This window comes from Felis catus, chromosome D4 (genome assembly GCF_018350175.1).
Source record: "Felis catus isolate Fca126 chromosome D4, F.catus_Fca126_mat1.0, whole genome shotgun sequence".
NCBI classification, from domain to species: Eukaryota; Metazoa; Chordata; class Mammalia; order Carnivora; family Felidae; genus Felis; species Felis catus.
Window position 1 is genome coordinate 87779361 of NC_058380.1, and position 27430 is coordinate 87806790.

General features: G+C 59.8%; 2 protein-coding genes across 4 annotated transcripts in view; one reads left to right on the top strand and one right to left on the bottom strand.

Annotated features, from left to right (window-relative positions):
- Positions 1 to 38: 38 nt before the first annotated feature.
- On the bottom strand, positions 39 to 13577 carry ASB6 (ankyrin repeat and SOCS box containing 6). 3 transcript variants are annotated; one of them, XM_045042751.1, is made up of 7 exons: positions 13459 to 13577; positions 8317 to 8417; positions 4168 to 4349; positions 2987 to 3093; positions 2772 to 2880; positions 1638 to 1724; positions 39 to 1528 (listed from the first exon to the last, which is right to left on the bottom strand). In XM_045042751.1, the coding sequence occupies exons 1-7, from the start codon at positions 13561 to 13563 to the stop codon at positions 861 to 863; spliced, it is 1359 nt and encodes a 452-aa protein (XP_044898686.1). In that variant the 5' UTR covers positions 13564 to 13577; the 3' UTR covers positions 39 to 860. The 3 variants fall into 3 exon arrangements, with proteins under 3 accessions (XP_044898686.1, XP_011286681.1, XP_003996016.1); XM_011288379.4 differs by lacking the exons at positions 8317 to 8417; positions 13459 to 13577 and adding an exon at positions 5832 to 6092; XM_003995967.6 differs by lacking the exons at positions 2772 to 2880; positions 8317 to 8417; positions 13459 to 13577 and adding an exon at positions 5832 to 6097 and having other exon boundaries at positions 1424 to 1528.
- A 9763-nt stretch (positions 13578 to 23340) lies between these two features.
- Positions 23341 to 27430, top strand: part of PRRX2 (paired related homeobox 2) — a 40840-nt gene continuing 36750 nt past the window's right edge. The window contains exon 1 of the mRNA XM_023242831.2: positions 23341 to 23767. Within this exon, the coding sequence (XP_023098599.1) occupies positions 23488 to 23767 (280 nt within the window). The 5' untranslated portion in view covers positions 23341 to 23487. The remainder of the gene's footprint in view (positions 23768 to 27430) is intronic.

Sequence of the window (27430 nt, forward strand, 5' to 3'; positions counted from 1 at the left end):
AACGTTACACAAGGATCTTGAGAGCCAAGAACAACGTCTCACGTTAGCGTGAATCATTTACTTGCCTCAGCTTCCTTCCTAGGCAGTGACACGATTCAGTGACCCACGCGACTCGCGCTCGGCTTGCTGGGGGCTCAGCCTGTACAGCAGCACAGTCAGCCATCAGCACTGGTGGCTTTCTTCGCCAGACGGACCCCGCGCGACATGGAGCCATCTTGGAAAGGGCTGTCCCTGGTCATGCAGGATTACTTTGTAGCAGAAGGCACGGTCCCCCGAGATCCCAGGTTTGGCACAGAGCTGCCACCAGAGCCCGGTCCGGGGCCGTTGGGTGACCTGGCCCCAGAGCTGCCAGAGGCAGCCGGGCTCGGCTCGCTCTTCTCCTTAGTCCGCCAGGAGCACTTCTGTGGGTGACGTAATCTCACGGGGGGAGGGGGGAAGGGCGGCCTAGGCCGGGCCGGGCCCTGACGGGCCCACGTGCTTCCTCGCATCCGCCGGGCCCCTCGCAGGACAGACCAGCCTCCTGCGGCTCTCAGCGGGACCCGGCCTCACAGCTACCCTGCCCGGTGCTGCCCTCAAATTAACAGAGTGTATGCTTGTCCCAAATCTAAACCCTGTCCCTTTGCCCAGTGTGGTTGAGACTTGGGGGGCGGTCCCCCTGGAAGACCGAGCCTTTTCAGACTGGAATGACTAGCTGCCAGGCCCCACCTGGTTTTCTTGGTACTCAGTACGGATGAAGTCTCGTCTCCCAACCCGTACCTTCTGACAGAAGGCCCGAAGGTTCTCCCCAAGGCTGCCACAGGTACCGAAATCCGCCAGCGGGCTGAGCTGCCCGGACCCCGCCGCCTTCAGTCGGGGAGTGATCAGATGTCCTCCTCCGTGGTACCGCTGTGCTCACTAAGGAGGTACCACTTCAGCCTGTCGGGCAGAGGCAGGGCTTTGACCTTCACATCCACAGGCCAGGGCTGAAGGTAGAGGCGGATGTAAACGCGACACAGGTGCTTGAGGGACGGGGGATAGCTCTCCAGCTGCCTCAAGGAGAAGTGAAGGGCCTGGATCTTCTCTGCCAGGCTGCCCACGGGGTGGATGTCGAAGTTTTCGGGCAGCTGGAGTTTCTGGGAATTAGTCACCATGAGATCCAGGACGGTCTCGGCTTTGCGCAGGAGGTCCACGTGGCTCTCGTCTTCCGCGCAGCCCGGGTGCGAACAGAGCCTCTCGAAGATGATGTGGAAGCCAGACCAGCAGGACGCACCGTGGAGGGAACAGTTATAGGCTGCTCCGGACTCCAGCAGGAAGCGCAGGAGAGGGAAATGCAGTTTGAAGCTCTTAAGGCAGATGTGGGTGAGGGACTCGTGGGCCGGGCACTCGCTGGGGTCGGCCCCGTGGGCCAGCAGCAGCTTCGTGACTTGGAAGCAGAAGCGGCTGATCATCTGGGCCTCGTCCTTGTCCCCTCCCACCGTCTCCCCGAGCAGGAAGATGATGCAGGTGAACACGGTGTCCCCGTCTTTGGTGGTGGCCTTGACGTCTGCCCCTGCAAGGGCCGGTCAAGAAAACAGAAGGTGGGAGGAGATCTCAAACCCCTGCAAAGTGACGCTTAACGTTTCACAGCGAGAGGACGGGGAACTGCGGACGCGCCTCACCTCCTTCCAGCAAGAGCCGGATGTTCTCGGTGTTGTAGATCTGCACCCCGTCACTGCTGGCCAATGCGTGCAGCAGCGCGGTCTTCCCTACAGAGAAAGAGAATGAGGAGGAGTCTGGGCCAGGAAGCCAAGGTCAGGGCAACCCCTGAGGTGCAGGGAAAACAGGATCACAAAATGAACTTTGTTTTTTGTGTCTTTTTAAATTTTTTAATGTCTATTCATTTTTGAGAGAGAGAGAGACAGAGAGAGAGCGCGGGAGCAGGGGGAGGGGCAGAGAGAGGAGACACAGAATCCGAAGCAGGCTCCAGGCCCCGAGCCGTCAGCACAGAACCTGGTGCGGGGCTCGAACCCACGAACCGTGAGATCGTGACCTGAGCCGAAGTCGGACACTCCACCGACTGGGCCCCCCAGGCGCCCCTAAGTTTATTCATTTTGAGAGAGAGAGAAAATGTGTGTATGAGCAGGGGAGGAGCAGGGAGAGAATCCCAAGCAGGCCCTGTGCTGTCAGCAAGGAGCCCTGCTCAGGACTCAGTCCCACAAACCTGAGATCAAGACCTGAGCTGAGATCAAGAGTCGGGTGCCCGACCGAGCCGCCCAGGCACCCCATCCAAAGATCTTATTTTTTTAAGTCATCTCTGCACCTAACGTGGGGCTCGAACTCACAACCCCGAGATCAAGAGTTGCAGCCAGACACCCCCGGAAGGCCAACTTCAAAAAGGACTGACCTCTCAGAGCCAGGGCTGAGGGTGACAGGTTTCTGGTCATTGTCTTTCCACCCGCACAAAACCAGGAACAGAATGGTTGCTGGACACTCAGACGCTGCCCGAGGCCTGGGCCGAGGCTTTCCCGAGAAGCCACGGCTCCCCCGGCAGAATCTGAGCGCACGCGTGCCCCGCCTCCTCCCCCAGAGAGCCCTCAAGCGGCCGGCGCGGGGCCAAGGGCTGTGCCGCTTCTACTTCCCTAAAGCCTCTGCGGCGGGTCAGCAAGATGCACCCGTGCGTCCGCTGCGCTGCGTCATCGCACGAGCTGCGTCCAGCCCGCGCGCCCACCTAGCCGCTGTCCTGGGCTGCTGTGGGTGTCCCGCACGAGGCACCTGGCGCACGGCCGTCCCGCTTTCCTGCCGGAGGCACCCACCGTGCTTGTCGGCCGCGTTGACGTCTGCCCCGAGGTCCAGGAGGCGCTGAAGGCAGGGCAGGCGCTCCGGCTCCTCGCTGGCCAGGTCCAAGGGGCTGCTCTCGTGGATCTGAGGCAAGAGAGCACAGCGGAGTTGGCCTGGGGGCCTGGGAAGCTGCTCGTGCCCCCCCCCCCCACCACGTCCCTGCTTCAGAGCAGGCTGGGCCCGCCCTTACCCGGTCCCTCCGGTTAATGTCGGCCCCGTGGCGCACCAGCAGCTCCACCATGTCGGGCTGGTTTCGCAGGACGGCGATGTGCAGGGCAGTGTAGTAGGTGACGGGGTCTGAAGGCACAGACACGGCTGATGTCAGTCCTGCCTATCACCACCTCCTTGCGGGACCCCAGGACCTGGCCTCGGGCTCAGCCCCAGCACACCCGCCCCCTGGGGTGGCCCAGGCTCCCGGCACCACCAGGGGTCAGGGGCAGGACACGGCCGTCCTCATCAGACACTAGAGCGCAAGCTCTGCAGTCAGAGCTCGGTCAGGGTCCTGGCGCCGTTCCAGTGGCGGGGGGAGGGGGGGCAGCTGATCTGTCTGGGTTTTACTCTCCTCTTCTATAAAACGGAACCCTAAGACAGGGGGCGCCCCTTCTCGGGCGGCTGGGAGAAACACCCAGACTGACAACTCCTCAACCCCAGTAGTGACAGCCACGTCCTCAAAGCCAGTGTCCGGGTAACTGACTTTGTAACAGCCCTCGCCCCTCAGCCCTTGGGCCGGCCCTCCGGGAGCCTAGGACCCTAGCGCCCTCTAAGCCTGTCATCAGATGGGGCGGGGGGGGGGGGGGGGGGGGGGGGGGGCGGCACTCCTGGCCACAGCCTGGGTCAGCTCAAAGACCCCCATCTGGTCCCAGGTCAGCCCTGAACCTCTCCTGGTTGACCCCGCCCTCCTGGCGAGCAAGCCAGAGAGGAAAACGATTCCATCCCCACCGCCGGCACTTAGAAGCTAGAAGCCAACCCGGTCCTGCCTTGACTTACACCCAGTGTAGCTTCTGTGTTTGCCCCCTCCCTCTGGCGTGAGCCAAAATGTGAGATGGCTCAGAACGAGCGGCAGAAATTGCTCTCCCCGCGCTCTGGGCACAGGGCCACCAGCCGCGTTTTCACGATAACGGAAGCAGGGATCTCGCTGGGAGCCGGGAGAGTTTGCTGAATCAGTCACACGGCGGAAGCAGCAACAAACTCGCTCTTGGACCAGAGGTGGGAAGCAGGGGGACGGGCCGCCTCAGTGGTCCCCCGCGAAAGGAAGGAGGGAGGCAGCTCCCGAGAGAACAAGAACAGCCGCGCCTGAAGACGTGGCCCACCCGAAGCCCAGCCACACTCAAGCCACCTACCCGCCCCTGGCCCCCCCGGGCTCCAGCTGACCTTCAAAGTTGAGGTTGGCCCCGTTGCGCAGGAGAACATCGGCCGCCCGGGTCAGCCCCAGCTCGGCCATCTTCAGCAGGGCGTTGCTCACACCTTCCTGGTAAAACGGGGAGTGGGCCTTTCTCTCCAGCAGCTCAGTGAGAACCAGGATCCGGCTCTCCTCGCTGGCAACATAACTGGACCTGGGGCAGGAGAGGGGCGGACCGGGTGAGGGTGGGCACGGCTGTGGGACCCGCCAGCCTGGGCGGGCGGGTGGTCTCCCCCCCCCCCCCCCCCCGCAGGGCCCTGGTTCTGCGGGGCAGAACGTCTCTTCGGAAAAGGTCTGCGGCAGAGACAGAGCGAGCTGGATCTTTTAACCCCAGCCGGCCCCTCGGGTTTGCTGAGAAAGAACTGGGGCTTTCTCCAGCCTCCTCCCAAGGTGCCCAGAGAGTCTGGTCCCTGGCTTGGGAACAAAGCCTCACACAGCCGTGCTGCTGCGACCACTCCTTCCCGGGGCACGGACCATCCCTGAGCTGCAGAAGTTGCCAGAGCAGCCCAGGCAACACCCCCGCAGCCAGGCCCTCCTCCCCCGCCCACACTCGGAGGCTGTTAGCTTCCCAGTCCCCAGAAGGTGGCCCTTCACACCCCAGCCCCAACGCCACCTGCCCGGCCAGCGCGGACCTCCAAGACCTGCCGAGCCTTTCCCCAAAAGCGCAGGCCCGCGGACAGCTCCGTGAACCTGCACGCAGCTCTCTTTCCCTGGCCGCCACCTGCTCCTCTGAGTGAGGCTTCCCCTCCCCACCAGTGCTCCCCACTCCCTTAGCGTCATCCGTCCGCCACCCTTCAGTCGTCAAGATCAGGGTTCCATCCTTACTGCCTGGGCAGGAATCCGTCTGGTTCCCCAGCCCCGGGGAGGGGGGGGAGCGCACCATGCGTACACAGCAAAAATTCTGGGACTACAAAAGGCCCCCCCCCCCAACTGCCTCGGAGTTAAGGAAACACCTTACACTGTGTTTTCAGAACAAGTCTCAAAGTGAACAGAGCGGTGATGAAGAAAAACCTGTGTTTCCACCCAAGTCCCTAGAGAGATGCATGATAACCCGCTGTGTTTCAAATTCCCAAGGAGCCCAGAAACACACACCGGCTTCCCCATTTCCTCTGCGCTCTTCTCCATTGCACGGAATATGCAGACACCTGACTCGTGATCCTCAGTCTCTCTCCTCTGATGCAGAAGCACCAGGAGGGCTGGGGGTTTTGTTTAGCTCGCTGACGTATCTCTGAACGCCTCACTCCCTGACACCGTTCCCACAAGTTCACGGATACACCCGCTCCTGTCTACGTAAAATGCAAACTCATTTACAGAAAGTTCAGGTTCGCACCGCTCTGGGGTAAGACCCGAGGCCCTCGGACTCCACCCTGCTCCCCTGCAACCGGCAGCAGGCCGAGAGCGCACAGGGTGGGGCACCGAGGCGGAGGCCCGGCCGCCACTCCACCCTGCAGGCCTCCCTCCGCCGGCCTCGAGCACCCTCCATCCTGCCGAGGGCAAGATTCGAGGCAGGTGCAGGAGCTCACGCTCGAAGCAACGCAACTTCATCTGCGGAGCGGGGCCGCAGCCGCCCCCGTCCCCGCCACACTCGCAGTGACAACCGAAGGGCGGCAGCGTCGGCGGCAAGGAAGCTAGTTACCCGTCCAGAGGCTCCTGCCGCTCAGGGTCCTGGATCCCCAGGGAGCCCAGAATCGCATCCACCAGCGGCTGGTACTCGAAGATGATCCTCCGGAAGCCGTGCAGGAACGGCATGGCGGCGGCCCCGGGCGCGGCAGGGTGGCCGCACCTTCCGCCGAGGCCCAGACGCCGACCGTGCGCGCTCCGGAGGCAGCGGGCTCGACCCGGCTTCTGCAGGTCCAGCCCCCGCGCCCCGCCGGCCGGCCCGCCTTCCACCCCGCTGCTCCGCGCCGGAAGTGACCCCCTCACTTCCGGTCCGCGGCGCCCAGGAAAGCGAGCGGCGGCGACAGCGCCCCCTGCGGGCTCGGAGGAACCGCGGCGCGACCCGGGGAGAGCGCTGGGGGTGTCCCGGACACCGGCCCCCGGGGAGTGGAGGGCGAGGACCGGCCGGCCAACCTGAGCGCCACCCACCGCGGGCCTGCCTCGGCCCGACCCGGCCCGGCCCGGCCCTGCTCCGCCCTGCGATCCCGTCCGCGGCCGCTGGGCGCCGTCCGAGCTCCGCCCATAGCGTGCCCAGGCCGGCCGCGGCGCTAGCACCCGGGCGGTGGAGGTGACTGGAACCCCGGGCGCCGCCCAGCCGCCCTGGACTCGGATCGGACCAGGACTCCCTCCGGCTTGGCCTGGCTCTCGCCTCTCCCCAACGCTGAGTGGATGCCCACACGCCCCGACGGGTGGTGGGGACAATTCCTTATTCTCTGTCCCCAGGAGCTCCTGGCCCTTCAGGCTGCCATGCCAGCTCCTTCCAATTTCCGCCTGGATGGCCTCAGTGACCTTTAATTTTCTAATCCGTTAAAGAGGGGATACTCGCACGCACCCGAGATTCTTGGATCAAGAACTCTGTTAATATCAGGGAAGTGGAATCTATCAGGAAGGAACCCAAACCTGGAGCCACTTAGGCATCTTCCTGTAAGGCCATACATGTGAACCTCCACAACCCCGAGTCCCATATTGGAGGCCTGACGTCTTCCTGATCCTGGAAAAGCCCTTTCTGAGGAGGTGTGCGGTCCCGGCGCTGGCATGGTGCCTCGGCCTCCCGCCCCCACCACGTGCACCTGCCAGAGGCAAGAGTTGTTGAGCAAAGGAGAGAAGGTCTAGAGAGGCATTTGAAGACAATCCGACGTGCCTGTGATTTGTCTGTGTGCTCCCCTCCACCCCCTCCGAGAGCAGAACAGATTGACCCAGGAGACACCATCAAGCACTCTTGCTAGGTCGCTCCCTGGGGACCCAGCAGCGACTAGCAGGCGGCAGGGGCTGCGCAGTTCATTGCTGGCTGTTACTGTTGCTAAGTTTACAAGGTTGTTGTGCCGATCAAGTGGCAAGCTTGATCCTCAAAATCAAAATCCTCATCGGGCGCTCAAAACACCTTTTGGCCTCCACCATCATTGCCTAACGGGGCAAGAAAGAGGGGTGGGAGTGGGCAGCTTGGGCTTGGCGGAAGGGATGCAGACCACGGGGTCTGTGGCTCCCAGCACATGCCTGCCTTGGCCCTCACCCCAGAAAAGAAGCGTCGTCTTGAGTGACACTGGGACATTTTGCTCACGTTGATACGGCGCTATCTCATAAAATCAGAAGATTGGGCGCCTGGGCCCAAATTCCCATCTGGCCACAATGAGCATCTCAATGGGGCACTTGCCCCCGTGTGCCTCGGTCCCCCCAAGGTGTTACCCTGGTGGGGGGAGGGATGTCTGCCTCTATTTTAAGGCTCCACAGCCTGCCTCTCGATTGATTCCAAGGTCCTGAATGGTGTAGCAGCCGACAGGCAACCCAGAGCCTCCGTAGCCCTTCCCGTTTGATTCAGGGTCCCTTGCTCCGTGGCACAGGTCAGGGGCCTGAGGCACCCAGAGGGGCCTGACTTACCCCAGGGCAGGTGGTGAGTAACCGGAGGAGGCCTGTTGAGAATGGGCTCCAGGGCAGACCGGGGGCGACCACCTCAGCTGAGGCCGGCTTCTGCCTGCCTCCACTGGTTTCCTAGGCTGGCGTAGCAAAGCGTCACAAACTGGGCGGTCCTGGGAGCCAGAAGTCCGAAATCAAAGCGTCGGCAGGGACAGACTCCCTCCAAAGACTCTAAGGGAGGGTTCCTTTCTTGCCTCTGACAGCTTCTGGTGGTCCCCGGCTTTCCTTAGCTTCTGGCCGCTTCACTCCGTTTTTTGCCTACCTCTGTGTTCAAGTGGCCTTCCTCCCTATATCCGTGTCCCTGTCCAAGTCACCTTGTCCTTTCTGAACGACCCCAGCCCTTGGATTGAGGGCCCATCCTGATCTGGTGTGAATTCGTTTTAACTTGATCGCCTTTGCCAAGGAAAAACAAACCTCGACTTCCAAATAAGGTCCCGGTCAAAAGTACCAGAGGCCGGGGCTTGAACATGTCTCTTTGCAGGACCCAGTTGAGACCGCTCTGATGGGTGACCCCAGGCATGGCCCTTCTGGTCTCTGGGCCTCAGTTTCCTTACCTGTAACCTGAAGGCGCTTCAAGCTCTGACGGTCTCGGAGCCCACGAAGAGGTCCTTGTTGCCCGCTGAGGGGCTCTGCCGACCAGAAGACTGGGATTGTCCTGTGACCGGTAAAGGAACAACGAGTTAACTTTCGTGTCCTGAGCCCTTCTAATGTGCCAAGCTCTGTGCTAAATGCTTGACTCGCCAATCTCAACAAGTCCCATTAAGTGAATGATGGTATCTGCCTATTTTTCAAACGAGGAAACAGGCTCAGAGAGGTTTAGAGGCTCGCCCAATGTTGCACAGCTGGGTTGAGACTCCAACCCAGGTCTGGGGGCGGGGGTGCTCTTCCAAATATCTGGCCTTCTGCCATGCGGCTCCTCTGGGTGTGGGCCTCAGAGGGTCTGCACAAGCAGGAGTAAGGAGCTGACCCCTGCTCTGTCACAGCCCCTGGGCATCACACTGTGGAGCCGCCCTGCCGCCTGCCTGTCGCCCAGGCCCCTATCTTTAGAAAGTTCCTTGACCCTTGCCCTCCCTCCTGTCAGCAAGGGCAACCTTGTTTTCTCCATCTGCCTCCCATTAAGGCCCTGTCACTCAGAGCCTCTGATTTTCAAGTTCCGAACCTTCTCTCTTCTTCCCTTGCCACTGCCCCTCGCTGCCCTGCCAGCCTAGCCACCTCCGGCCACCCAATTCCAGGATTCCTGGGCAGCCTGGGTGTCCTGGAGCCAGGCACTGCGTGCGCAGACTCTGGCTGATCTGTCCCTGCCCCAGGGAGCTTGGGAGTCCCTCTGACTGCGCAATGTGTAGAGAGGGATAGCCTTAATATATAAAGAGCTGTTGAAAATCAACAACAAGCAGACAAAAGCACTAACAGGAAAATGGGCCGAGGACACACCCCGGTGAGTCACAACGGATGAGAAACTGTTAACAGACATGAAAGGAGAAGTCTAGCCTCTCCAGGTGTCCAACGCCAACAGTGATAAGAGCTGCCCTATGGGACTTACCTCATATGCGACTCTGCCCCAGAGCGGTTCAACAAAGTGAGTCCGAGAACAGTAGGTACCGTACGATTCCCCCTTGGGAAAAAGTGCCGTGTATATGTGTGCCCGTGTATGCATGTGTACGGAGGCAGGGGTCATTGCCACGGCCCCACGGCAAGATGTCCGCGGTGATGGCTTCCGGGCGCTGGGATCTCGGGAAGTTTTATCTTCTTTGTGTTTCTGTGTATTTCCTGCCTTTGTACCAATGAGTGTCTTTCTTGCCTGAGACTCGGGACGCCGAATCAGCCACAGGCAGTGAATCAGGCCCTGCACACCCCTCCCGTATCTCGGGCATCTATCCATGAACACCAGGGCCGGGCCCCGCGCTGTCCACAAAATCTTTCTCCTCCCAACGCTGTCAAGTGACATCCGCCCAGCACACGGGTCACCTGCTCCGGAGGCCCCCCGAGCCCCCTTCTTCTGGGCCCTCCCAGCCTGGAATTAGCACCTGATTCGTTTCCTTCCCCCCCCCAACCCCCGTCCTCTGGGGCATCACAGGGCCCAGCGGGACGGTGAGGGATAAATTGTTAACAATGGCGGACTTTGGTGGAGTGCGTCCCCGTGTCCTGTGAATTGAATTAGAAGCCTGACGCGTGTGTGAGCTCATTGACCAGTCATGACACCCCCGGAAGGAAGTGGTGGCAGGGTTCCTACGTCGTCGTAGCCTGAGGCTGAGAGACAGGCCGACTCACAGCCAGCGGGCCCAGCCGGGTTCACACCCTGGCTCTGAAGACCCTGGCTCTTAACCTGTCCCAGCCCTCACGTGCCCAGCCGTTCTCAGAAACGCTTACACGTGTGTGCCCGTCACCAGTCACACTCACAAGACGTGCTCACACCCTGTCACGCTCTCCCCAACATAGCCTCACACACCCACCCTCTCTCACACATACTTTCTCAGACACGTCGTTGTACACACACACACACACACACACGCGCGTGCGCACACGCGCGCAGGGGCACCGAGGCACAGAGCTGGAGGGCTGGGCATATTTCCGAAGCTCGGTCATGGGCCCGCCTCACCCCCCCACTCCCCGCTTGCCCCTCCCCTGTCCTCCTGCCCCGCCCCCACACCCTGACCCCACCCTGACGCCGGACCCTCAAGACCAGAACCTGCTTGGCCCTCTTTGGAAGGCCAAGGCCCCGATTCTCCTCTCCCAGAGGCCCAATCCTCTGTGGGCGCGGGGGGAAACTGAGGGACCAGGAAGCCAGGAGGAGCGGGCGGTGGGATCTTGGCTGGGCCGGGGAAGACTTTCCTGTCCCCTCCCTCCCTCCGTTTGTTCTCCTAAGAAGCACCGAGGGGAACCCACCCCTGCTGACCAAGGGCAGCCTCCTCCCTGACATGGTCCCTCCCCATGCCCCCCAGACACTACCAGGAGGTCCTGGTGCCTGGCTTTTCCAGATGAGGTGGGTCCTCAGGGCCTTATAAGCCCAGGCGGACAGGCTGTGAAGGTGCTCCGAGCCTGTCTTAGCTGTTCAAGCTGCCGTAGCAAAATACCGTAGACTGGGGGGCTTAAACAGCATTCATTCCTCCCGGTTCCGGAGGCTGGGGAGTCCAAGATCAAGGCGCCAGTAAGGTGGGCTTCATGTTGAGGCCTCACCTCTTGGCTCATGGGCGGCCACTCTCACTCTGTGCTCACTTCTTCCTGTGCGTGCAAAGAACGCATTCCGGCGACTCTTGTCCTCCCGGTAAGGGCGCTAATCCCATCCTGGGGTTCCACCCTCATGACCTCATCCAACCTAACTAGGTAATTACCTTCCGACGGCCCCACCTCCTAATACCATCAGCTCGGAGGTCAGGGCTTCAACATATGAACCTGGGGGGCACAAACGTTCGGTCCATACAGAGCCCTTCAGGCCCCCTCGCCCCAAGACAGGAAGGCTTCGGGGGCCCAGGCTCGGGCCTGGCCCTTTCCCAGCCTCACTGCCCCGTCTACACAAGACGACGGTGGTTTCGGGGCGCCTGGGGGCGGTCGGTCGGTTGAGCGTCCGACTACGGCTCAGGTCGTGATTTCACGGTTCTGTGAGTTCGGGCCCCGCGTCGGGCTCTGTGCCGACAGCCCGGAGCCCGGAGCCTGCTTCGGATTCTGCGCCTCCCTCTCTCTCTCTGCCCGGTCCCCGCTCACACTCTGTCTCTCTCTCTCTCTTTCTCTCAAAAATGAATAAACATTTAAAAAAAAAAAAAAAACACCAAGAAGAAAAAGCTGGTGGTCTCGAGGCTTGCCCACGTGTCCTCCCGCTCCAGAAGTCGGGGGGCTTCCTGAGAGACACTCTTAGCTTCACGTGGGGGAACCATCCTGAGAAATAGCGCCCAGGCCTCTCCCTGGCAGATGCTCACCTCCTAAATGCTGGTCACCCTGCCTCTGCCTCTTCTGGCAAGCAGGTCCGTGTGGTCTTGGCACAGGCTTTGCCCTCTCTGAGCCAAGTGGGCGTGGGGAGGGCCCCCGGGGAGGTCTGAGCCCCATCTCTGGCTGGTCCGTGAGCCCAGAGTCCTGAGCCCAGAGACTCCCCCATCTGAAACCTGCCGGTGCCCGGTCGGCTTCAGTTCCTAGCAGGCCTGCCCAGAGGCAGAGCTCGAAGGACGGGACCGCGGGCCCCCCCCCCCCGCCCTCCAGCCACTGTCGCCAGGCCCCATCAGGCTCCACCAAGGGATGGCTCAGATCCCTTGGGGAAGGAGGGAGGGCAAGAGGCGGGCACAGGGTTCTTTGTGCTCCCCAGAAAGCCCTCCACGCCCCCCCCACCGGCCCCGCTTGGCAAAGCGAACGCAGGAAGGATCTGGCCGGCCATCCGTCAGGGAGACAGAGTGGAGGGGAGCCGGGAAATTTGATCATTAAGAAACCCTCCTGGCTGTCTGGGGGAATTTAATTAAATAGTTGGAGAAGGGCTGGGGGAGCAGGCCACATCTGGAACCAATATGTGGGCTTTGATTTTTTTTCCTCCTCTCTCTCTCTCTCTCTCTCTCTCTCTCTCTCTCTCCTTCTCTCTTCCCATCTCACTGCGTGAAAGGAACCCAGTACAGCCCCGGAGTATGGGTTCCTCTGGGATAGGATTCCTGGCAGACGCGGAGAGAAACCACAGGCGGGGAAACCGGTGGGGATGCAGACAGAAAGGACAGAACAGGCTGAGACAAAGATGTAGGGGGAGGGCCCGGGGGGGGGGGGTGCGGCAGGAAGGGGTGGGGGGTCAGGGCTGCACCTCGGGGTTTGGCCGCAGAGGTGTCAAAAGTGAGAAGAGGTGGAGGGCCCCCCCGTGTAGCCCGAGAGAGCACCACACGCCTGGCCAGGGTCCCCTCAGGGAGCCAGCGTTTATCAAGCCCCGGCCCCCCGCTTGAGACGCCGAGGGGTGTGGCTCCTCCCATTTACAGATGAGAAGGAGGTGACTCAGCTAAGGTCACAGAACACACAGCGGGGCAGCGCTGGTGTCCGATCTCAGGCCCATCTGGATGCTGTCTAGACATGCTGCGTGGGTCACTGTGTTGGTAATTACTTGGTGGCTATTCGTGTCGCGCTCCCCAGGGCCAGGCACCGGGCGAGGCTCTGGGGAGGCCGCAGCGTGAAACTCAGCGGGTCCGGCGGGCAGGAGCCAGGGCAAGCGGACCTCGCCTGGGCAGTCGGCAGCGGTTAACGTGGGTCCTATGCCTGGGCAGGAGCTGCTGCCTAAGAGAGGAGGTGGGAACGGAGGCATCGGGGTCTCTCTGTTGCAGGAGCGGGCCCCTCCGGGCCCCAGGGTCTTGCCCTGAGCTGGGTCAGGTAGGTGCTCGTGGGAATGGAGACGAGTGGACAGCTTCTCAGCCTTGACCCCATGGCCAAGCCATCGCCACCGGCCTAGTCCCCTCTTTTGGCCGCCTTAGCACATTAGCAATCCTGCCCCTGGTCTCCAAGCTTCCCCCCTCCTCCCCCCCGGGTCCCAGAGCCCTTGGGCCCAAACAAGGCTCCAGTGGCTGCTGCCAGCCAGGGCTGTAGGGGGAGAACATGGTCTCTGCTCTAGGCAGACAGACTCTGGGGTTAATTCCCTTCCTCCCCTAAAACTCAGCTCCCGCCCTGCAGCCCGCAGAGCCTCCCTTGACCACACCCTGCCCCTGGGATGCCGAAGTCCAGCTCATATCTAGCACCCACGTCCTTACCTTCTGCAGGCCGGGAGCCGGGAGGGTGGGAGCCAGCTCCGGATCTGTCCTCAGAGTGGCCCCAGGCCCAGCCCCGAGGGGCGCGGGAAGGATCGTGGCACACATGTGTGGAATGGATGTCTCATGACCTTGGTGCACACGGAGCCCTTAATCATGTAATTCAAGCTCTTGGCAGGGAGGGGAAAGTGAGTCACGGTGAGACCAAAAGGGACGCTGCGGCAGGGCCCGGGTCAGGGGGGAGCCTCTGTGGGTCCCCTGCCTGGCCGTCCCTGGACCCCAGCCCTTTCCACCTGCCGAACCCTGCTCGTGCCTCACCAGTCCGCTCAATGCCCCTTCCCCGCACCCCTTCCCCCATGCTCCCCGGATCTTCCTGCTTCTCTAGAGTCTCTGCTGGGCTGTCTGGGTCACCACTCCATCCCCGTGTCCCAGCCCGGCCCCCGCACCAGAAGACGCCCCGTGAAAACGTGTCTATAGGCGTACTGAGCCCTGCATTCAGGTCCTGCCAGCTTGTTAACAGGGTTGGCGGGGGGGGGGGGGGGGGGGAAGAGGCCAGGTCCTGCCCGCCGGCTCTGCTCTAGGTCTGGGGAAGCTGTAAAGGTGGTGTTGACAGGGGCTGCGGCTGTAAGTGGACACGTGCTGTGCGCTGGGGACCAGGCAGAACCTTCTTACGGCCGCACGGCAACCCCGGGGAGGGAGGGTGGGTAACTCTTGTTATCCCCATTTGATAGATAAAGAAATGCAGGTTTGGAGAAACTGGGTCGTTGGCCCACAGTTAGGGGGTTGAACGGCAGAGCTAGGATTGGAACTCGGCTGTGTCTGGGGCGGCATCATTGGCATGACCTCAGGGCCGTACTTCGTCCCGGGTGCAGGGAGGAAGGCCTCCAGGGACCGGGGGGGACCAGGTCTGAGCAGCGAGAGGCAGGTGGGGAAAGGCAGGGGACCTGGGACCCAAGGGCTGTACTACGATCCGGGTGATCAGATGGGGGTGGGGGTGGGGCAGGGGCACAGAATGCAAGGGTCGAGGCTATACTAAGGGCGGGAGCAAGAGGCCAGAGGCCTCAAGAGCCACGATCCGCAAGGCCATCGGTGGGCCCGCACTAATCCGAAACAAACGCAGAGGGAGACGTGGGGTCCCTCTTGCAGGCCCTGACAGGGTGATGATGTACAGAGTTTTAAATAAATGTATCTCATTAGGGCCATATTGTCTGGCAGGAGAAAAATGATGCCCTTCCCCACCCCTGCCTCCCACCCCCCTCCCCCCTCCCCCCTCCCCCCACCCCCGCCCCCGCCCAAAAGGGGGGAAAAAATCCAATGCTACAGCTAAAAAGGAAATTGCATTAATACAGATTGTTTTATTTAAAAAACCTTGACCTCCACTTCAAAAAAAGTCATTAGACATTCTCCTTCTCAAAGGCCGCCGGAGCGATTATGGGGCGGCCTGCTCATTCCTCAATGACTTACTGTTCCCGCGCTCGGGGAAATGTGTGAGGAACCGGGGAGTAATTTAAGGCTCCCTGCAGAAAGGTGTGTAAATCTTTGCGTGTCTAAAGAAACTTTACCAGACCACTAAGTCAGAGGAAAAGAAAACTGGGAGAACCCACCCCCCTCCCTTTTTTTTTCTCCCCCATTTCTTTCCTTTGGAACTCTGATCTCTTTGATGATAAAAATGGTCATATTTCACCCCCAAAATATCAGCAATCAGCGAACTAAAGAAAGCGGGAGCCCTGGGGAGTTTCACTGCCGATTAGACCCTTGGTTTAATTATTTAACGCCTGCCTGGATGGTGCAGGCTGCAAACACACTCTCCTGCCGTGGGTTCAAGAGCAAGTTATAAATAACAATAAATATTATATCCCCAATTAAGCCGGTGAGCCGAAAGCCTCGTCCCCCCGCCTTCCAGCCCTGCCTGGTCCTCAGCCACTGCCCCCCTTTTATTGAACATGCCCTCCCCCCCCCCCCACTGCTGTGTGCAAGTGGGAGCCTCCCAAGCCCCACCCCACTCGCCACAAAGTAATCACAGCAAGATGTTGCAGGGCCCGGGAGGGAGCCAGAGCAGGGCCTGAGGGTTCCGGAAGCCTTTATGAAGGCTCAGGCCTCTCCGGGCCTCAGCCTGTGCCCCCTCCCCCCCCCCGGCCCCGGGCATCCTTCCCCTGACTCGTGGCAAGGCTGGGGGGGGCGGGGGGCGTCAGGGCAGTTTGCCAGAAGAGAATGCTGGAGAGTTGCATGCGAAGTGGATCCCCAGTGTGGGATGGGTCCTTTCCCCTTTGAGCCTCAGTTTCTCCGCCTGTGACAAGAGGGGTCATCCTGGGAGTCATGTGGGTCCCAGCCGCCCAAAGCCCGCGGCGTGGAAGATGGGTTTACGGGAACAGAGGGACCGGCCCGACCGAGTTTAGTCTGTGCGGCTCAGCCGGACGAGAATACCTCCTCAGGAGTCCCACCAGGCTCTGGTGCTCCCCGGAGGTAACTCGGCATACAGTAGGTGCTCAATAAATCCCCATGGAATGAGTTGTTCTGGACCGTTTCCCATGGCCCCATCTCCCTGTGAAGTGTGCGGGCGGCAAGGGGTTTGCTGCGGGTCTAGAGTGCAGTGAGGCCCGGAGCTGTGCCCTCCTGGAGCCGTGCATACAGTAGGCACTCGACAGGAGCTTGTTCGGCCCTAGGCCCGGATGCAGGCTTGTCCTGGCCCTGCCGGCTCCTCGGGACCCCAGACCTGCCTTATTGCCGCCCCGGCACCAGCCCAGGCACGGTCCACCATGCCGGCCGGGCGTCTCCTGGGCAGCGGGGGTTCTGACCCCCGGCCACCCAATCAGCTGTCCACTCTCAGGACAGCCACGTGTGGAGGCGTACCGTGTGCTGGGGCAGGGCCCGCGTCAGCTTCTCCCTTTTCTCCCCAATGCCAGGTTCTGGGGACACAACGGTGAGCGGGAGAGAGCGGGCCGTCTGCCGGCAGGACGGGAGGCGGAGGCTCGGACAGGGGGGCACGTGACCCGAAGTCACAGCACGTCCACAGCGGGGCCAGCCTCGAGTCCAGTCCAGTCTCCCCATTTAGGCCATTCCCTCTGCTCTCTTGGCTCTTATCAGAGCCTTTTCTTCATACCCGCAGGGGACGTTTATCAAATATTTTCCCCATGCCAGGCCCATACCAGGCCTTCGATTTACACGGCCGGCTTCATCTGCTTCTCGCAAGAGCCCCGGGAGATACGCCCTGTCATGCCCTCCGGTTGACAGGCGAGCACAACTGAAATCCAGAGAGGTTAAGTGACCCGCTGCTGAAAGTGTCAAACCCAAGGCTACTGCGCCCCCAACACTCTGAAACCAAAACAGGAAAACCAAAAGGCTGCGTGGAGGCTGGTCCGAAGGTGGTGAGCGAACACAATTTTAGTCCGTTACGGATCGGGCTCCTCATTCTATTCTTCGCCCCCTTCTCACTACTGCATTTGGCTCATCTTAAAAAAAAAAAAAAAAAAAAAAGAGGGCGCCTGGGTGGCGCAGTCGGTTAAGCGTCTGACTTCAGCCAGGTCACGATCTCGCGGTCTGTGAGTTCGAGCCCCGCGTCAGGCTCTGGGCTGATGGCTCGGAGCCTGGAGCCTGTTTCCGATTCTGTGTCTCCCTCTCTGTCTGCCCCTCCCCCGTTCATGCTCTGTCTCTCTCTGTCCCAAAAATAAATAAAAAACATTGAAAAAAAAAAAGAAAAAAAAAAAGAAAAAAAAGGCGACATGGAAAGAAAAGAGAAGCTAATACGGCGACTTGCCATCTGTACAGATAACATCACTATGATTATGTCTTTTTTTTTTAATGTTTATTTTTGAGAAACAGAGAGCATGAGTGGGGAGGGGCAGAGGGAGAGGGAGACAGGGAATCTGAAACAGGCTCCAGACTCCAAGCTGTCAGCGCAGGCCCCGATGTGGGGCTCGAACTCACGAGCCATGAGATCGCGACCTGAGCCGAAGTCGGATGCTTCACCAGCTGAGCCACCCAGGAGCCCCAAGAACCAACGATTATGTCTTAACATTAGCTTTGGAGTTCCTGGTTAGCCAAGGCAAAAAGGGAAATGCAACGTCGGCCATGTCTAGTTATATCCGGAGTTTTTTTGTTTGTGTTTTGTGTTATTTATTTTATTTTTTTAAGGAGACCGTAACCCTTCAAGAGAAACACAGAGCTTCTGAGTCCTCAATTCCCATGGAACCACTTGGGATGATGGTCAACAGCCTGACAAACTTACTGGAACACAAAGCTTATGCTTCCTGGGTCTCAGTTTCCCCTCCTCGCACGGTAGTTGGGAGGACGAGGTAAGACAATGTGGTTTAATGTGAGCCGCTGCCATTACGGAGCCCATCTCAATCTTTGGATTTGCAGGTAAAGCGGAAATATTTTTCAAAGGGGTATAATAGTTCAACCCTTGCCAAGAGCTGAGGACCAGTCACTTCAGCAGGATATCCCGGCCGGGAGATCCTCAGGGGGGAAACTGAGGCTGGGAAAAGTCCGGGCAGTGAGCTGAGGGAGAGAACCAGATGTCCTGCCCCGTCGGGCCCGACTCCACTTCCCACAGGGTGGACGGGGGTCTGGGATGAGCAGGGAGCCCCGCTGTGATCGCGGCCTGACACAATATTTACAGAACCCTGTGATCTGTCACGGTCATGCCTGGTCACGTCTGAGTCACATCAGCCTGCGGTGTTTACGATTCCCCAGACGCACAAGAGTGAGCGCAGTTCAGCCCGTGTGCCTCTGCTGTCCCTGCTGAACTGGCTCCTTCGGAAGAGGCTCCTGGGTACACGGCCACAGGGGCCGATTAGATGAACCAGAAGAGCCGCAGGGTTCCGTGCCATCCTCGGTCTCAGTTTACCCATCTGTGAAATGGGCCTTGCCCTTGAACGACAGACAGTCGAGTGTCTTGTAGTTGTTATGGCTGAGGAATGACACCGATTCAACTCCAGAAGAAATAGAACCATGGCGGGAGAAAAATGGGTAGTGACCATAGACGGACCTCTTACAGGTAAGAAACGCGAGAGGTCATTAGATACCAAAAATATTTACCTTCCACAGCCATTCAACGTAGGCAGGTTGAAACGGGAGACGCCTCTCCAAATTTAAAATAATTTCTTAGTACTGCTCTGCCTCAGCACTGCCTAAGGTACTCACTCCTTGGCATCATGCTGCCCTCGGGCCCCCGGTGAAGTCCAAGATCATCAAACACACACACACACACACACACACACACACACCAAGAAGTTCATTTGGTGCCAGTCCGACTGACAGGTCAAAATTAAGTGTGACTGGCACTGACCACAGGACGCGGAGGAGATTCAGGGGCCAGTTCTCCATGCCCCACGGTGGTTCTAAGAGCAACAAGAAAATAAAGGGTGGGCCACCCAGTGGCTTCCAGAAGCTTCTGGGCCACAACATCGAGGAGCTGGAAGTCACAGTGATGCCGGTGTGCAAAAAAGATCCTACCGTATGGGACCGGTCACAACGGTTCCTCCGAGAACTGCAAGGCGGTTGTAGAAAACTCAGCCAGCGGGCCGACGGTCACCAGTCCCCACACCGGGCTGCGTGGGGACGAAAATGAATAGACAGCCCGTGTGCATGTTTCATTTGTGTTAAAGCCACAAAGACATTGCCGTAAACAAACAAATAAGACAGCTCGTGCTAACCGGGATGCAGAGACCCAGGAACAGAAACTGAGACCACCTTTCCGGAGGAGGCTCTATGGCAATATGATCGCAAGTCTTCAATCTCTCGCAGAATCTCTGACCCAGCGCGGGAGTTTTCTACTTGGGCTGTGACAAAGGATCACAAACCTAGTACTTGAAGATGACAACAAACGTATTACCTTTCTGTTCTGGAGATCGGAGAGTCCGGGGCTAAAATCAAGGGCCGGCTGGGGGGCGGTGTTGCATGTCTCCCCTCGTGGGGGGGGGGGATGTCTTAAGGAAGAATCTGTTTTCCTTGCCTCTTCCAGCTTCTAGAGGCTTCCCACCTTCCTGAGTTTGTGGGCGCCTTCCTCCTTCTTCAAAGCCAGTACTGGCCAGTTGAGTTTTTCTCAAATTGTGTCACTCTGACAGAGGCTGTCCTACCTCCCTCTTCCCTTTGGAAGGGCCCATGTGATTACACTGTCATCTACAAGGATCCCCTTTGGGTAGACAGGCAACCTTAATTCCATCTGCTACCTTAATTGCGCTTTAGCAAATCCACAAATTCCAGGGATTATGCTGGGGACATCTTTGGGAGGCTATTATTTGTCCATCACATCTGGATATTTATTAGCAAGAACCTAAGTATGGATGTATAGCAGCAGGGAATGATGTATCACTAGGGTTTCATTAAAAATAGTGGTGGAGGGGCGCCTGGGTGGCGCAGTCGGTTGAGCGTCCGACTTCAGCTCAGGTCACGATCTCGCGGTCCGTGAGTTCGAGCCCCGCGTCGGGCTCTGGGCTGATGGCTCAGAGCCTGGAGCCTGTTTCCGATTCTGTGTCTCCCTCTCTCTCTGCCCCTCCCCCGTTCATGCTCTGTCTCTCTCTGTCCCAAAAATAAACGTTGAAAAAAAAATAAAAAAAATAAAAAGTTGTTACAATGTAGCTTGACTTTTAAAATATGAATGATGATCTTTCTCCATCTATGTAGAATACAGATATAAGCTGGAAAGATATACTCAGATTATTTTTAGCTCATTCCTTTTCCTTGTCTTATTGCTTTTCTAGATCTTCCATATTGAATAAATATAGTGATTATCTTCAATTTCTTTCATTAAACCAACTTTCATTTATTTTTATTGTTTTTATTTTTGACTTAAATCCAAGTTGGTTAACTTACGGTGTAGTTCATTAAACCGACTTTTTAAAAACATGTATCGAATACCTACTGTGTGTCAGAGACATCTGGGAGTGAGTCATATGTAATTTTTATTTTCTCTTGTGTGTTCTTAAGTTTATTTATTTTGAGAGAGAGAGAGAGAGAGAGAGAGAATCCCAAGCAGGGCCCGTGCTGTCAGCACAGAACCCGACGTGGGGCTCAAACTCCCCAAACTCACGATCCAGGAGATCATGACCTGAGCCAAAACCAAGAGCCAGACTCTTAACCAACTGAGCCACCCAGAGGCCCCAGTGACTTTTATTTTCTTAATTTTATTGATGTTTTCTAAAATCTCCACATCAAGCATCTTATTTCTGCAATAAGAATTTAACTTTTTTGGGGGGGCGCCTGGGTGGCGCAGTCGGTTAAGCGTCTGACTTCAGCCAGGTCACGATCTCGCGGTCCGGGAGTTCGAGCCCCGCGTCGGGCTCTGGGCTGATGGCTCAGAGCCTGGAGCCTGTTTCCGATTCTGTGTCTCCCTCTCTCTCTGCCCCTCGCCCGTTCATTCTCTGTCCCAAAAATAAATAAACGTTGAAAAAAAAAAGTAAAAAAAAAAAAAAGAATTTAACTTTTTTTTTTTTTTTTTTAAAGCCTGTGAGCTTTTGAGACTGGGACAAACAGGCACTTTAGCTCATGGTCTCACCTAGGATCCAACCTCCAGCAGAGTCACTAATTAAGGATCAGTTCCTTCTCTGCGGAACCTTCTCTGGAGAGCAGGGAACCTCTCTGTGCCCCCCTGTTCCTCCCCATCCCTGCTGCCTGGACCAGGGCCTGGTTCAGTAAACCCTTGTTGAACTGAGGTTCTAAACCGTGATCCTAATTCCCCTTCATTGCCCCCTCTGGGTTGACATCCCGGCCTTGATCCCAATCACCATGGAAATGGTTTCTTTCCTAGCCGCGTCCCTGGGGGGTAATGAGTTTGCCTTCTCCAGGTTAACTGGAATTTCCCCGGCTACATCAGGCCCGGAGTTCTTGCTCAAGGGCTCAGCTTTGGAATAGTGACCTATGCCCCCGGCCCCAGGACTGACAAGGGTGGTAACCACTCACTAGCAATGACATCAAATAAAATTAAAAACAAAAACAAACAAAAAAACCACAGGGAAGCCTAGGTGGTTCAATAGGTGAGCGACTGACTCTTGGTTTCAGCTCAGGTCATGATCTTGTGGTTCCTGAGTCTGAGCCCTGCATCCGCCTCTGTGCCCGAAGCCTGCTTGGGATTCTGTCTCCCTCTCTCTCTCTGCCGCTCCCCCGTTCGTGCTCTGTCTCTCTCTGTACCAAAAATAAATAAATGTTGAAAAAAAAAATTAAAGAAAAACAAAAACAAATTTGTTGACGCTCTCTGGCTGCTCACCGGATAGCAGGTGCCCCACGATGTACGTATCAACTTATTTAGCCCCCCTAACAGCCCATTTTACAGAGGGGATAACCAAGAGGGGCAGTCTAAATAGACTGCCAAGGCCCACAGCGAGGAAGTGCAAGGTCTGGATTTGAAGCCAGGAGGCTGGGGCCGGAGCACCATCCGTCATACACAGATACAGCACATTACGTCTCTGAAGGTGCAGGATGGAAGGACAAGCTCAGGGACGAAGCCACTGGGACTGAGACCCGACCACCGGACTCCTCACGGCCCCCTCTTCAAAGGAAGGGCGCGGACGGAACAATTTCCATGGTCCTCCCAGCCCCGGAGGGAGCTTCTGCCCTTGCTGCCTCGGTTTCCCCACCTGTCATGCCGGGGAATGGGATCTACATACTCTCTTGGGCCCTTCCCAGGTCCACAGGCCGACATTGACACCACCACCGGCCCTAGATTTCACCTGCTGGACCCCCCCCCCGCTCCAGGAGCGCCCCGGAGACTGGTATTTCATTCAGGTGGTTCTTTCCGAAGAAGAGAAACCCCATTTTCTCCAAACCCTCGATCTGCCCACGTGTGCACCTCCGTGGATTGCTGTGGTGACCACCACCTGGGGGACACTTCGCCCCACCTTAGGGGTCGCTCCCTTCTCTCTGGGGGGGGGGTGACTCCTGCAGAACCCAGGTGGCCAGTTCTGCAGATCCTCGGGGGGGGGGGGGATGCGCACAGGCTGGGTTTTATCCGTGCAGAGGCCCAGGAAGGGCACCGGGAAGACCTCCCCCCCTCCCGCCCCCCTCCACGGGCTTATTATTTTTGTTGGTCTGACATTACCACCGTGCAGGGATGGCAGGGAGGACAGAGGGCCAGGTCTCCAAGCGGCTGTCCCCGGGGAGACACCTGCGGTATCTGGAGGGCTTGCCTTGAAAAACCAACCAAGAGCAGAGACCCCAGCCCGCGGCTCTCTTACCCTGTCACCCATCTGTCAGCCTGGCTGTCGTCTGGCTGTCTGTCCTCTGGGCGTCAAGTAGGAATTCTGGAGGGAAACTCTTTCCTATCGGCTTGATCTTCCCCCCGGGGAGGGCCTGGAGCATCCTGGAGGTGGGCTACGAGGCGTGTGTATTGGGGGGCCGCCCGCGCCTACACCCCAGAAGCTTGAGAACGTGTTGCTTTCTGGGTCTCCCGCCAGGTGGAGTGAACAGGACGGGCCTCGGGTTCTTCCCAGAAGATTAGGAACCGCGTTGGGTGCACAGTGTGGGGGTGGGGGGGTGGGGGGGTGATGAGGGTGGAGTTGGGAGTTCGGCCCTTCCCCCTCAGCTGTCTCAAAGTCGCCCCCCTCCACCCGAGGAGGACTTTGTGAATGGAGGCAGAGTGGGGGGGGGGGAATTACACCCCCCCCAACACTGAACTTTCCCACTCCTTACATTGTGGGTGGGGAGGGCACGGGGAGGACACCCCTTCCCCCCTCCCCCTCCCTCCCCCCCCCCCCGCCGGACTCCGCGCAGGACCCCCTCCCTCCCCGCAGCCGCAGGGTGGGGGCGGGCGAGGCGCGGCGGGGAGGAGGAGGAGGAGGAGGAGGCGAGGCAGGGGCGAGGTCTGCTTCAAGAAGGGGCGTGCGGCCGGAGGAGCTCGCGTTTTAGCAACTTGGAGAGCGCGAGGCGGCGGAGGGGAGGGAGAAAGTTTGCTTCCCCGACGTCAGCGCCGGGCGGGCCGCGGCGGCCGGGGGGCGAGCAGGCGGCGGGGAGCGGGGCCGAGCGCGGGGCGGCCGCGGGGCGCGCTCGCTCCGACCCGCGCCTGCCACCCGCGCCGGCGACCCCGGGGCCCTGGCGGGCATGGACAGCGCGGCCGCCGCCGCCGCCGCCGCCTTCGCCCTGGACAAGCCGCCGCTGGGCCCGGGGCCGCCGCCGCCGCCGCCGCCGCCGCCCGCGCTGGGGCCCGGCGACTGCGCCCAGGCGCGCAAGAACTTCACGGTGAGCCACCTCCTGGACCTGGAGGAGGTGGCGGCGGCCGGGCGGCTGGCGGCGCGCCCCGCGGCCCGGGCCGAGGCGCGGGAGGGCGCGGCGCGGGAGCCGTCCGGGGGCAGCAGCGGCAGCGAGGCGGCGCCGCAGGACGGTGAGTGCGGGCGGGGCGGGGGGTGGGGGGTGGGGAGCCCGCGGGGAGGGGGGGCGGCCGGGGCCCGGGGGGGGGCGGGGGGGGCGTGGGAACGGAAGCGCGGGGTCCGCGGGGGCGCGCGCTCCGCGGGGTCCGGGACGGGAGGGAGTCGGGGCGCGGACGCGGCGCGGGACCCGCCGGGGGTGCGGCTGCCGGGTGGGGGCCGTCGGTCTGCGATCGGGCGGGCTGCGGGGACCGGGGCTCTGGACCCGGGGAGGGGCTCGGCCGCCCTCGGCCACGGCCGCCGCCGCAGGTCGTGGGAACGGCGGGGACGTGTGCCGCCTTGGTGCCCGGCCCGGTGGGGGGCGGGGGGGGGTGGGCAGCGCTCGCGGCCGCCCCGCCAGGTCGCCCGGGAAGTGGGTGCGATCACCGCCAAGTCACAGCCGGGGAAACCGAGGCTTCCGAGGGGCAGGGCAGCCGGGTCACACGCCTGGGTTTCAGAGGCCGCCCCGCTTCCTCCTGTCCCACCCCAGCTGGGGCTAGGTCTTAAGATGGGCTCCTTGGCGGGGGTGGTGATGCCTGCCCCCCCCACCCCCACCCCCAGTTTACCCCACCGGCGGCTTCCTAGATGGACTGGCCCAACCCTAAGGAGCCAGCGAGGCCTCTCTCTCCTCTGCCGAGGTTAAAGGTCATCAGGAAAGGGCTTTAAAAACAAACAACCCACCCAAGTGGCTTTTTTCAGAAAGTCGTACTGGATCACTGGGGCCTGAGCCCTGGGTGAGACAGGGAGGGGGCAGGGAGGGAGAGATGGAGATACAGCGAAGGTGCCTGGCCCTGGACGTTTCTCGTGGGAGCCGAGGAAGGACCGGAGTCCCCACGGCTCGCCTACAACCTGTAGAGTAGCTAGGGTGGCTGAGACCACAGTCAGGTCCCCTAGCTCCGGGGAGCCAGCTGGCCTGCTGGAAGCTCTGGGCCCCTTTAAGAGCCCTTCCCACCCCCTCCTGGGGACCCCCACTTCCTGCACCAGCCTCCAGGTCTCAGGGGAGCCCCCCCCCCCCGGCTGGCTACATGGCCTGCTTTTCAGATGAGAGGAGGTGCAGGGGGCACCGAGGTGACTCCAGCCTCGCCTGAGACCTTGTCCAGGAGCACGTGTGTACGTGAGGCGTGCCTGACTCCAGCCGCACCTCACAGAGCACCCAGCTGGTGCCGTTGCTGGCTCCCTCCCGGGGGCGTCCACTTGCCCGCCAGCCACAGCCTTCCGGCATCTCTCTGCACCCTCCAGGGTGAGCACGAAGCAGGCCGACCCACCCGCGGGAGCTGGGGTTTCCCTGATGGAAAAGTGGAAGCGAGGTGTCTCGTTTGGGCCGGGGGCCAAGTGGGTGCCTTCTGGTGCAAGAGGAGAGGGGCTCTGCCAGCCTGAGTTCGTTCCAGGACCCCAGGGCTCCTGGGAGGAGCGGCTGGCTCTGAGCTGGCTTCCCCTAAGAGGCGAGGAGAGGTCTCTGATTTTACCTGAACGAATGGGGGACCCCCGCTGGGGCTGGGGAGAGAAGGAGGAGCAAATTGAAGGTGAAGCCAAGAAGGAAGGGCCAAAAGGAAGGACAGGAGAGAAGAGAGGGGCGCAGAAGTGGCCGCGAGAAGAAGGAAAGAGGCACGGGCTTCCTGCCCTGGAGACCTGGCCAGGGGCTGGGTGCCTGTTTCCAGCCCAGCCGTGGGGAGAGACGGTGGAAGGCATCGCCGCTCTTGGGACACAGCATAGGTTTCCCAAACGCAGGGTTTTTCTGGGGGTGTCCCAGAACTGCTTGGGTCAGCTGCGGACACAAGTGCCTGGACAGGGCCACTGGCAGCCCCCAGGGAGCTCAGTGGGTAGGGGGCCTCCCCAGCACCCCCCTGCCCACCCTAGCCCGGCCACCCTCAGTGAGAGCCCGCGGTGGCGGTGGGGGGGGCTTTCCTTTCCTAGATGGGGCTTCCGCACCCTGGGGGCACCAAGGCCCTGGGGACAGGGAACAACGCACTGGGTGTGGGGTCTGGTGGGGTGGGGCAAGAGCGGCGGCAGCGGTCTGGCCCCCAGAAGCGAGCATCTCCCACTCAGCTGTGAAATTGAAACGTGCATGGCCACCGTGGAGGGTTCTTCTGGAAGCTACACGTTTCAGTTTCAAGGCTTCTCTGTGTTGGGGATCACATCTTTCCCCCTCACGTTTGGTGTTAAAACGCCCTTTCTTTCATGAACTGGGGATGATAATTGGAGATTGTTTGATTTTAATGTCCTTACTTGGCAAAATTAAAAGGAGGTAACCCTATACTCATTCCTTAGATTGAAAGCAAATCACTAGTCCATGAAATCCAAATGTTTTATATAGAGTCAAGCGTCTCCCCAAGGCCAACTGGGCGCATTCCAGGGGTGCCCGCTGCTGGCAGAGTTCCTCCCGGAGAGGCAGGCGGGACGCAGGGGGGGAGGGGACACGGTATGGCTGTCCCCCTGGCCCGTGAGACTCCCTCGGCTTGCTCTCTGCGTCTGGGCCTGCAGAGTAGAGGGCAGAGGCCGGCTGCTCTGTTCTTTTTCCATTTCCTTCCCTCCTCAGGCAGGTGCCCCCTCCCACTGCCACTCACTGTGGATTCCCGAGTCTCGAAGTCTCCAAATGGGGGGGAGAAGGAACCTTCCCTCCCGGGATCTCGGTGAACCCAGCCTGCATCACGGGACCCCTTTCCTAAATAGGCAACCAGACCTCAGGGTGTCGGGACTCTAGACCCCAGGCCAGCAGGCACGGGGCCCTGGGCTGTGACTTCGTCCCCCAGTCCTGGGCCCGCCTGGAGCCCTGGCGCCTCGCCGAAGATTTGCCCATGCTCAGAAGTGGGTTTTCCTGTGGCTTCTGGAGCTGTTTCTGGGTCCAAAGAAAACAACTGACACCAAAGAGAGATGTTCCCCCCCCCCCATTAAAAATTAAGGGCTAATGGAGAAACTCATGAGTTAGAAAATTGATACATTTTCAGTCTGTCAGGAGAGCAGGCTCAAAATTTAAAAAAAAATTTTTTTTTTCTTCTCTTTTGTTTTCACAAAGCCACCAGTAGATGTAGCCGAGCCTCGCCAGTGATTTTCCCAGAGCAGGCGTCCCCGGAACTGGCCGGGAAGGCTGTGGCTTTGCTGGTGACTCAGAGCAAAGCGGGGTCTCGTGTCCCTCCCAAATCAAACGCTGAGGTCTGCGCCGGGCGCTGAGCTATGCCAAGCACGTTAGGAAAATAAACCCTCGTTTGCTGTCTTTGCAGTGACTTACAACAAAAGAAACCACATTAATAACTGAGATTTTCTTTAAAGCATTCCCTCCTGTGGGCAGGGCGGAAACAGGGATGCGGACACACTGTGAAAATAAACACGGCCCCTGGAGCCAGCCGGGTGAGGCCCCCAGCCCGGGAGCCCTTCCTCCCCCCCCCGCCAAAGCCATCTGGCTGGTACCTGGTTTGGAGACCTCAGGACCACGCGGGTCCACTGCCCGGAGATTCAGGACAGCCGGGTGCTTGGAGGCTGAGGCCACAGGCTGGGCCGGAGGGCGGGCTGGAGCCCCGGGTGGAGGGTTCTGGGCTCCCTCTGCCACATCTGCTAATGGGGGGCCAGGAGGCCAAGGGTGAACCTGGTTTAGGGTGGGGGCCTGCCCCTTCCCCGGAGTAGCGGACCTGAAGGGACCTCTGAGT

Bases quoted from the DNA above. Each gene is read 5' to 3' on its own strand.
- ASB6 (XM_045042751.1), bottom strand. From the start codon at position 13,563: ATGTGTGCCACGATCCTTCCCGCGCCCCTCGGGGCTGGGCCTGGGGCC. The intron at 8,418-13,458 runs GTAAGGACGTGG...TACCGGTCACAG, and splicing joins CGGCTCCCGGCCTGCAGAAG to GACAATCCCAGTCTTCTGGT. The intron at 3,094-4,167 runs GTCAGCTGGAGC...CTGTGCCTTCAG, and splicing joins GGCCAACCTCAACTTTGAAG to ACCCCGTCACCTACTACACT.